We start from the raw sequence: 11,220 nt of genomic DNA, 5'->3' as shown, positions 1-11,220 counted from the left end.
TAATGAGATGCGTGTTGCGCTCATAGTCCTACACTGAACGATGGTGTTGTCCCTAGTCATAATGAGATGGTGTTGTCTCAATGAGGATGGTGTTGTCTAGCCTTACATGAGATGGTGTTAGACGTCTAGTCCTAATGTAGATGGTGTTGTCTAGTCTACCATGAGATCCGGTGTCTGTTGGTGTTGGTACCTCAGTCCCTCAATGAGATGGTGTTGGTCTAGTCTCATGAGATGGTGTTGTCTAGTCTCACTGAGCACTGGTGCTCTGCCTTGCTGTCTGTCTCACCGTCCTTGTCATTTCGTGACTGGTTGCTCGTGACTAGCTCTAATGAGCCTGGTGTGACCTAGTCCTAGCATGAGATGTGTGTGTTCTCAGTCTAATGAGATGGTGTCTGTCTAGTGTACATGCATTGATGGGGTTTGGTCTAGTCTACCGTGAGCATGGTGTTGTCTAGTCTAATGAGATGAGGCGCTGTTCGGTCTTTTAATGGGGCGATGGGGTGGTTGGTTCTAGTCTAATGAGATGGGTGTTGCAACTAGTCTAAATGAGATGGTGGTGTCTTTGAAGTTCTATATGAGAATTGGTGTTGTCTAGTCTATATGAGATGGTCGTGGTGGAGCTTGCGCTAATGAGATGGCTGTTGTCCTGGGTGTCTAATGAGCATGGGTGCTTGTCTCAGGTCTATTAGTTCGTAGATGGGTTGTCTAGGTCCTAGATGAGATGGTGTTGACTAGTCTACCATGAGATACGTGTAGTTGTCTCGTCTAATGCAGATGGTGTTGTACTAATGAGATGGTGTTGTTGGTGTTGTCTGCGTCTAATGAAGATGGTTTGTTAATGAGATGTGTGTGTTTGGGTTGGTGGTTGGTTGTCCCTAGTCTAATGGAGAGTGGTGTTGTCTAGTCTTAAGTGAGATGGCTGTGGGTTTGTGTTGAGCTAGTCCTAATGAGATGCGTGATTGACTAGTTAGCATGAGATGGTGTTGTTGTGTTGTCTAGGCCTAATGAGATGGCTGTTGTCTAGTCTCTAATCAGATGGTGGTGTGGTTGTGTGTGTGAACTATCTAATGAGACTGGTGGGTTGACTAATGTCTACATGAGATTGGGGTCGGGGACTATGTCTACATGAGGGATGGGTGTTGACTAGTCTAATGATGATGGTGTTGACTAGTCTATCCACTGAGATGGTCGTTGTCTAGTCTAATGACTGGTCTTTGTCTAGTCTTAATGAGTTGGTGTTGTCTAGTCTAAATGAGACTGCGTGTCCTGACTAGTCTAATGAGAGTGGTGTTGACTAGTCTATCAGGGCAGATGGTGTTTGTCTAGTGCTTAATGACTGGGTGTTGTCTCCCGTCTAATGAGTTGGTGTTCGTCTAGTCTGAGGATGAGTTTTTGTGTGTCTCTAGTCTTAATGAGATGGTGTCTTGTCTAGCCTACCTAATGAGATGGTGTTGTCTAGTCTAATGAGATGATGTTGTCTAATGAGATGGTGTTGACTAGTCTAATGAGATGGTGTTGTCTAGTCTAATGAGATGGTGTTGTTGGCGTTGTCTAGCCTAAGGAGATGGCGTTGACTAGCCTAAGGAGATGGCGTTGACTAGCCTAAGGAGATGGCGTTGACTAGCCTAAGGAGATGGCGTTGTTGGTGTTGACTAGTCTAGCTAATGTAGGGCTGTCACCGTAAAATAAATACAAATATTGGTCGACCTAGAGTCGTCTTCTTTCTACCAAAAGATACTTAAAATAAAAAAATGTAGGGGAGTGGATCAGGAAACCAGTCACTATCTGGTGTGACCACCATTTACCTCATGCAGCGTGACACCTCCTTCACATAGAGTTGATCAGGCTGTTGATTGTGGCCTGTGGGATGTTGTCCCACTTCTCTTCAATGGCTGTCAAAGTTGCTGGATATTGGCGGGAACTGGAACACGCTGTCGTACACGTCGATCCATAGCATCCCAAACATGCTCAATGGGCAACAATTTTCAGCTTCCAGGAATTGTGTACAGATCCTTGCGACATGGGGCCGAGGTGAAGGCGGCGGATGAATGGCACGACATTGGGCCACAGGGTCTCGTCACGTTGTCTCTGTGCATTCAAATTGCCATCGATAAAATGCAATTGTGTTTGTTGTCCGTAGCTTATGCCTGCCCATACCATCCCCCCACTACATGTGTGGGGCACTCTGTTCTCAACGTTGACATCAGTAAACCGCTCGCCCACAAGACGCCACACACGTGGTCTGCGGTTGTGAGGCAGGATGGACGTACTGCCAAATTCTCTAAAACACTGTTGGAGGCGGCTTATGGTAGAGAAATGAACATTCAATTCTCTGGCAACAGCTCTGGTGGACTTTCCTGCAGCTAGTATGCCAATTGCACGCTCCCTCAACTTGAGACATCTGTGGCATTGTGTTGAGTGGCCTTTTATTGTCCCTAGCACAAGGTGCACCTGTGTAATGATCGTGCTGTTTAATCAGCTTCTTGATATGCCACACCTGTCAGGTGGATGGATTATCTTGGCGATTGAGAAATGCTCACTAACAGGGATGTCTACAAATTTGTGCACAAAATTTGAGAGAAGTAAGATGGCGTATGAAACATTTCTGGGACCTTTCTTTTTTTGTCCAGTGTAATACCAGAGGCTCTTCTCATGAAACAAATTCTACATCCTTTAAGCATAGCAAAGATTAGTTTTTTTTTTGAATTGCCTAATTTGTGAAATTGCTGTATTCTGACATTTTGTGATTAGACAATTTAGGCAAGGGCTGTTTCCTCGTCTCCTCACTCCACTGCTGTCTCCGCCACATTGTTCTCAACACCAATATGCTGGTTAACTCTGCTATTATCCACATAGCAACATGGTCTAGGAAAAGGCTCCAATTCAACATGCTGGTTAACTCTGCTATTATCCACATAGCAACATGGTCAGGAAAAGGCTCTAATTCAACAATGCTGGTTAACTCTGCTATTATCCACATAGCAACATGGTCTAGGAAAGGAGCCAATTCAACATGGCTGGTTACTCTGCTATTATCCACATAGCAACATGGTTCCAGGAAAAAAGCCAATTCAACATGCTGGTTAACTCTGCTATTATCCACATAGCAACATGGTCAGGAAAAGGCTCCAATTCACATGCTGGTTAACTCTGCTATTATCCACATAGCAAACATGGTCCAGGAAAAGGAGCCAATCAACACATGCTGGTTAACTCTGCTTATTATCCACATAGCAACCATGGTCCAGGAAAAGGCAATTCAACATGCTGGTTAACTCTGCTAATTATCCCATAGCAACATGGTCTAGGAAAAGAGCCAATTCAACATGCTGGTTAACTCTGCTATTATCCACATAGCCAACAGGGGGGTCCCGAAAAGGGACAATTCAACATGCTGGTTAACTTGCTATTATCCACTAGCAACATGGTCTAGGAAAAGGAAGCCAATTCAAATGCTGGTTAACTCTGCTATTATCCACATAGCAACATGGTCACGGAAAAGGAGCTCCAATTCAATATGCTGGTTAACTCTGCTATTATCCACATAGCAACATGGTCCAGGAAAAGGCTTCATTCAACATGCTGGTTACTCTGCTTTATCCACATAGCAACATGGTCCAGGAAAAGGGCTCAATTCACATGCTGGTTAACTCTGCTATTATCCACATAGCAACATGGTCAGGAAAAGGAGCCAATTCAACTGCTGGTTAACTCTGGCTATTATCCACATAGCAAAATGGTCTAGGAAAAGGACATTAATCCATGCTGGTTACTCTGCTATTATCCACATAGCAACATGGTCCAGGAAAAGGGTCCAATTCAATATGCTGGTTAACTCTGCTATCATCCCAATAGCAAACATGGTCTAGGAAAAGGAGCCAATTCAACATGCTGGTTAACTCTGCTATTATCCACATAGCAACATGGTCCAGGAAAAGGCTCAATTCAACAGAGCACTGATGTTTCAGAACCGCGGACAGCGACCGCTATCCAAGCGCATTTGTTATAAAATAATATTTTTATTAGTGTTGCACCATTGTTCTTATGTAATATAACCAGATAGAATTTCAGTAGCACATGTCTTAGTGATGGACTGTTCCATCCCCACAGCCTCCACAATGGATCAGTCCAATCAGACCGGTGTCTTGTACACCATTAAAAAATAATTATAATATTGCGGCTGACTGCTCAACTAAAGAAATATCGGTCGACCAACAGCATATCGACCAAACAATCGACCAGTCTAAATGGGATCAACCCTAAACTAATGAGATGGTGTCGTTGGTGTTGACGAGTCAAGGGAATGCGATGGTGTTGTCTAATGAGATGGTGTTGTTGGTGTTGACTAGTCAAGGGAATGCGATGGTGTTGTCTAATGAGATGGTGTTGTTGGTGTTGACTAGTCAAGCGAATGCGATGGTGTTGTCTAATGAGATGGTGTCGTTCTGTCATTCCCCAGTATGAGGCTAAGACACGTCTGGAGGGCCTGTCTGGCAACACGTCCATCAGCTCTGCTGACCTGTTTGGGGACGGGAGTGACRGTGACACAGGTAAGGGTTAATGTTGTGTGTTTGTGATCTCTGTCTCTCTCTGTCTTTGCAGGTTATGAGAGTGTGTTTGAGTATTTGTTAATGTGTTTGTTTGTGATCTCTCTCTCTCTGTCTCTGTAGGGGCAGCAGGTTATGAGAGTGTGCTGCCGACGGGGCCAGACATTGCTCAGTTCAAACAGGGGGTGAAGACTGTGGCGGGCAAGATGGCTGTGCTGGCCAACGGCGTCATGAACACCATACAGGTGACAGGACCAGAGGCGCCTCAACACAATACAATTACACATACAGAGAAACTCTACAGGACCAGAGACACCTCAACACAATACAATTACACATACAGAGAAACTCTACAGGAAAGAGGAGAGATTTTGAGATGGTTGTCTAAGTCAATGAGATGGTGTTGTCTAGTCTAATGGAGATGGGGTTGTCTAGTCTAATGAATGGTGTTGTCTAGTCTATATGAGATGGTGTTGTTAGTCTATGAGATGGTGTTGACTAGTCTACTAATGAGATGGTGTTGCCGTTAATGAGATGGTGTTGTCTAATGAGATGGTGTTGTTCTAGTCTACTATGAGATGGTGTTGACTAGTCTAATGAGATGGTTGTTGACTAGTCTAATGAGATGGTGTTGACTAATCTTAATGAGATCTGCGTGTGTTGAACTAGTCCTAATGAAGATTGGTGTTGTCTGTCTAATGAGATGGTGTTGTCCTAGTCTAATGAGATGGTGTTGTCTAGTCTAATGAGATGGTGTTGTCTAGATCGTATGGATGGTGTTGACTAGTCTAATGAGATGGTGTTGACTAGTCTAATGAGATGGTGTTGTCTAGTCTACATGAGTTGGTGTTGTAGTCTATGAGATGGTGTTGACTAGTTCTAATGAGATGGTGTTTTGTCTAAGTCTAATGAGATGGTGTTGTCTAGTCTAATGAGATGGTTTGTTAGTCTAATGAGAGGTGTTTGACTAGTCTAATGAGATGGTGTTGTCTATTAATGAGATGGTGTTTGTCCTAATGAGATGGTGTTGTTACTAGTCTAATGAGATGGTGTTGTCCTAGTCTAATGAGATGGTGTTTGACTAATGTTCTATGAGAATGGTGTTGACTAGTCTAATGAGATGTGTTGTGTCTAATGAGATGGTTGTTGTCTAGTTCTATGATGATGGTTTGTCTAGTCTAATGAGATGGTGTTGTCTAGTCTGAGATGGTGTTTCTAGTCTAATGAGATGGTGTTGTCTAGTTAATGAATGGGTGTCTAATGAGATGGTGTTGTTATCTAATGAGATGGTGTTGTCTAGTCTAATGAGATGTGTGTTGTATAGTCTAATGAGATGGTGTTGATCTAGTCTAATGAGATGGTGTTGTCTAGTCTAATGAGATGGTGTTGTCTAATGAGATGGTGTTGTCTAGTCTAATGAGATGGTGTTGTCTAGTCTAATGAGATGGTGTTGCTAGTCTAATGAGATGGTGTTGTCTAGTCTAATGAGTATGGTGTTGTGTTCTAATGAGATGGTGTTGTACTAGTCTAATGAGATGGTGTTGCTATGAGATGGTGTTGTCTAGTCTAGATGAGATGGTGTTGTCTCGTCTAATGAGATGGTGTGTTGTTAATGTCTAATGAGATGGTGTTGGTCTAGTCTAATGAGATGGTGTTTGTCTAGTCTAATGAGATGGTGTTGTCTAGTTCTATATGAGATGGTGTTGTCTAGTCTAATGAGATGGTTGTGTCTAGTTATGAGATGGTGTTGCTAGTTAATGAGATGGGTTGTCTAATGAGATGGCTGTTGTTGTGTGTTGTCTAGTCTAATGAGATGGTGTTGACTCGTCTATGAGATGGTGTTGATAGTCCTATATTTTTTTTTACATTACATTTAAGGTCATTTAAGCAGCGCTCTTATCCAGAGGACTTCTAAATGAGATGGTGTTGACTAGTCTAATGCGATGGTGTTGACTAGTCTAATGAGATGGTGTTTCTAAGTCTAATGAGATGGTGTTTGTCTAGTCGAGTCTAAATGAGAATGGTGTTGTCTAGTCTAATGAGATGGTTTTCTATCTAATGAGATGTGTGTTGTATGTCTAATGAAGTGGTGTGACTAGTCTATGAGATGGTGTTGTCTAGTCTAATGAGTATGGTGTTGTCTAGTCTAATGAGATGGTGTTGAATGTCTATGAGATGGTGTTGTCAGTTAATGAGATGGTTGTTATCTATGAGATGGTGTTGTTAGTCTAATGAGATGGTGTTGACTAGTTCTTAATGAGATGGTGTTGTCTAGTCTATGAGATGGTGTTGTCTAATGAAGATGGTGTTGTCTTAGTTCTAATGGATGGTGTTGTTAGTCTAATGAGAAGTGGTGTTGATCTAGTCTAAATGAGATGGTGTGACTAGTTAATGAGATGCGTGTTGTCTAATGAGATGGTGTTGTCTGAGTCTAAATGAGATGGTGTGTCTAATGAGAGGTGTTGTCTAGTCTAATGAGATGGTGTTGTTTAGTCCTAATGAGATGGTGTGTCTTAGTCTAATGAGATGGTGTTGTCTAATGAGATGGTGTTGTCTTAGTCTAATGAGATGGTGTTGTCTTAGTCTAGATGAGAGGTGTTGTCTAGTTCCTAATGAGATGGGTGTTGATAGTCTAATGAGATGGTGTTGACTAGTCTAATGAGCAATGGTGTTGTCTATGATGGTTTGTTAGTCTAATGAGTGGTGGTGTTTGTTAGTCTAATGAGATGTGTTGTGTGTTTGACTAGTCTAATGAGATGGTGTTGACTAGTCTAATGAGATGGTGTTTGGCTAGTCTAATGAGATGGTGTTGCCTAGTCTATGAGATGGTGTTGACTAGTCTAAAATGAGATGGGTGTTGCTAGTCTAATAGTTGTGTTGTTGTTAATGGTTGACTAGTCTAATGAGAGTTTGGTGTTGTCTAGTCTAATGAGATGGTGTTGCTAGTTAATGAGATGGTGTTGCTAGTTTAAGAAGATGGTGTTGTTAGTCCTATATTGTTTAGTCAATGACGATGGTGTTGTCTAGTCTAATGAATGGTGTCTTGTCTAGTTAATAGTGGTGTTGTCTAGTCTAATGAGAATGGTGTTGTCTACATGAGATGGTGGTTGGTCTAGTCTAATGAGATGGTGTTGACTATCTATGAGATGGTGTTGACTAGTCTAATTTGAATAAATAAGCAGTGTTGACTCTAGAGCTTCTAAGTGAGAATGGTGTTGATCTTAGTCTAATGCGATGGTGTTGACTAGTCTATTCTATATGAGATGGTGTTGACTAGTCTAATGAGATGGTGTTGACCTAGTCTAATGAGATGGTGTTGACTAGTCTATGATTGTGTTGATAGTCCCTAATGAGATTGTGTTGTCTAGTCTAATGAGATGGTGTTGTTCTAGTCTAATGAGATGGTGTTGTCCTAGTCTAATGCGATGGTGTTGACTAGTCCTAATGAGATGGTGTTGACTAGTCTAATGAGATGGTGTTGTCTATTGATGTCTAATGAGACTATGGGGTGTTGTCTAATGAGATGGTGTTGTGGTGTTGTACTTAGTCTAATGAATGGTGTCTGTCTATGGTGTTTCTAGTTAATGAGATGGTGTTGTCTAGTCTAATGAGATGGTGTTGTCTAGTCTATGAATGGTGTTGTCCTAGTGCTATGAGATGGTGTTTAGTCTAATGAGATGGTGTTGTCTAATGAGAATGGTGTGTGACTAGTCTAATGAGATGGTGTTGTCTAGTCTAGTCCTAGTGAGATGGTGGTTGTCTAGTCTAATGGATGGTGTTGTCCTAGTCTAATGAGATGGTGTTGTCTAGTCAATGAGATTGGTGTTGACTAGTCTAATGAGATGGTGTTGTAAGTCTAATGAGATGGTGTTGATATCTAGATGTTCTAGATGAGATGGTGTTGTCTATCTATGGAGATGGTGTTGTCCTAATGATGGTGTCGTTCTGTCATTCCCCAGTATGAGGCTAAGACACGTCTGGAGGGCCTGTTCTGGCAACACGTCCATCAGCTCTGCTGACCTGTTTGGGGACGGGAGTGATGTGACACAGGTAAGGGTTAATTTGTGTGTTTGTGATCTCTGTCTCTCTCTGTCTTTGCAGGTTATGAGAGTGTGTTTGAGTATTTTGTTTAATGTGTTTTTTTGTGATCTCTGTCTCTTGTAGGGGCAAGCAGGTTATGAGAAGTGTGCTGCCGACGGGGCCAGACATTGCTCAGTTCAAACAGGGGGTGAAGACTGTGGCGGGCAAGATGGCCGTGCTGGCCAACGGCGTCATGAACACCATACAGGTGACAGGACCAGAGACCACCTCAACACATAAAATTACACAACAGAGAAACTCTACAGGACCAGAGACCTCACACATACAATTACACTACAGAGAAACCTACAGGACCAGAGACACCAACACATACAATTACACATACAGAGAAACTCTACAGGACCAGAGACACCACAATACAATTACACATACAGAGAAACTCTACAGGACCAGAGACACCTCATAACAATTACACATACAGAGAAACTTCTGCAGGACAGAGACAGCTTCAACACATACATTACACATAAGAAGAACTCTACAGGACCAGAGACACTCAATTAATACATTACACATACAGAAAACCTCTGCCAGGACTAGAGACACTCAATACAATTACACATACAGAGAACACTCTACAGGACCAGAGACACCTCAATACAATTACACATACAGAGAAACTCTACAGGACCAGAGGACAGCAACAATACAATTACACATACAGAGAAACTCTACAGGACCAGAGACACCACATAACAATTACACATAACAGAGAAACCTACGGACAGAGACCACAATAATACACGTACAAGAAACTCTACAGGACCAGAGACACCTCAATCACATTACCATAACAGAGAAATCTACAGGACCAGAGACCCTTCAATACAATTACACTACAGAGAAACTCTACGGATCAGAGACACCACACATACAATTAACACATACAGAGAAACTCTACAGACCAGAGACACTCAATACAATTACCACTACAGAGAAACTCTGCAGGACCAGAGACACCTCAACACATACATTAACATACGAGAAACTCTACCAGGAGAGAGAACCACAATACCAATTACACATACAGAGAAACTCTAAGGCCAGAGACCACTCAATACAATTACATACAGAGAAACTCTACAGGACCAGAGACACCTAATACAATACAATTCACACATACAGAGAAACTCTGCGGACTCAGAGACACTCAACACAATACAATTACACATACAGAGAAACTCTACAGGACAGAGACACCTCAATACAATTACACATACAGAGAAGACTCTAGCAGGACCAGAGACACCTCAATACATTACACATACAGAGAAAACTCTACAGGACAAGAGACACCTCAAAATAAATTACACATACAGAGAAACTCTGCAGACTAGAGACACCTCACACATACCATTACACATACAGAGAAACTCTACAGGACCAGAGACACACAAATACAATTACACATCAGAGAAACTTCTACAGGACCAGAGACACCTCAACAAATACAATTACACATACAGAGAACTCTGCAGGATAAGACACTCAACAAATACAATTACACATACAGAGAACCTCTACAGACCAGAGACACCTCAATACAATACAACATACAGAGAACTCACAGGACCAGAGACAACCTCAATACAATACAATACACCTACAGAGAACCTCTACAGGACAAGAGACCATCAATACAATTAAACATACAGAGAAACTCTCAGGACCAGAACACCTCAACAACAAATAAATTACACATACAGAGAACTCTCAGGACAGAGAACACACATACAATACACCATAAGAGAAACTCTACGACTAGAACACTCAACACAAACAATTACACATACAGAGAAACTCTACAGGACCAGAACACATCCATACAATTACACATACAGGAGAAACATCTGCAGGACCAGAGACACCAACACCCACATACACAATTAACAACAGAGAACTTCTGCAGGACAGAGACAACTCAACAAGCAATACAATTACCATACAAGACAACTCTACGGACCAGCAGACACTCAAACAAACAATTACACAATACAGAGAACCTCTACAGGACAGAGACACAAGCACAATAACATTACACATCAGACGAACACTTGCACGGACACAGAGACACATCAACGACAATACAATTACACATAAGAGAAAGCTCTCAGACAGAGACACCTAACACAACTACATTAACATAACAGAGACAACTCTGCAGGACTAGAGACCACCACATATCACAATACAGAGCTCTAACGAGGCCATACAACACTCGAGAAACTCTAGAATTGTCGCTGTCTAGTAGGACAACACACGGAAAAGTTTTGCAACTGAAACATAATTGGACTATTGTTTTGAACAAGTCCAGGCGGTACTCTGCCGTGTTTGTTCGTTTTCTTCTTTCTCTTTCTTCAGTTGGCTTCCTAATGATCACCACTTTGTTCTCTAGTATTTGGTAGGAAAAACATACCGCTCTGGTTTGGGAACTACGCTCGTCAATGTATTTGGTAGGAAAACAGTACGCTCTGTTCTCCATAGTATTGGTAGGAAAACATAACCGTTGTTCTCTAGTCTTGGTAGGAAAACATACCGTCTGTTCTCTAGTATTGGTAGGAAAACACCGCTG

General features: G+C 42.0%; 1 protein-coding gene and 1 long non-coding RNA gene across 2 annotated transcripts in view; both read left to right on the top strand.

Annotated features, from left to right (window-relative positions):
- The first annotated feature begins 4,389 nt into the window (after window positions 1–4,389).
- LOC112076945 (ADP-ribosylation factor GTPase-activating protein 2) lies at window positions 4,390–8,655 on the top strand. Its single transcript, XM_070441509.1, has 3 exons — window positions 4,390–4,550; window positions 4,671–4,926; window positions 8,649–8,655. The coding sequence occupies exons 1-3, from the start codon at window positions 4,412–4,414 to the stop codon at window positions 8,653–8,655; spliced, it is 402 nt and encodes a 133-aa protein (XP_070297610.1). The 5' UTR covers window positions 4,390–4,411.
- A 67-nt stretch (window positions 8,656–8,722) lies between these two features.
- LOC139026225 (uncharacterized) overlaps window positions 8,723–11,220 on the top strand; it is a 7,550-nt gene continuing 5,052 nt past the window's right edge. The window contains exon 1 of the long non-coding RNA XR_011477977.1: window positions 8,723–8,835. This is a non-coding gene — a long non-coding RNA (uncharacterized lncRNA). The remainder of the gene's footprint in view (window positions 8,836–11,220) is intronic.

Source organism: Salvelinus sp. IW2-2015, unplaced genomic scaffold (genome assembly GCF_002910315.2).
Source record: "Salvelinus sp. IW2-2015 unplaced genomic scaffold, ASM291031v2 Un_scaffold4152, whole genome shotgun sequence".
Lineage (NCBI taxonomy): Eukaryota > Metazoa > Chordata > Actinopteri > Salmoniformes > Salmonidae > Salvelinus > Salvelinus sp. IW2-2015.
Note: the sequence above shows the minus strand (reverse complement) of the source record. Positions and strands in the feature narration are given on the sequence as shown.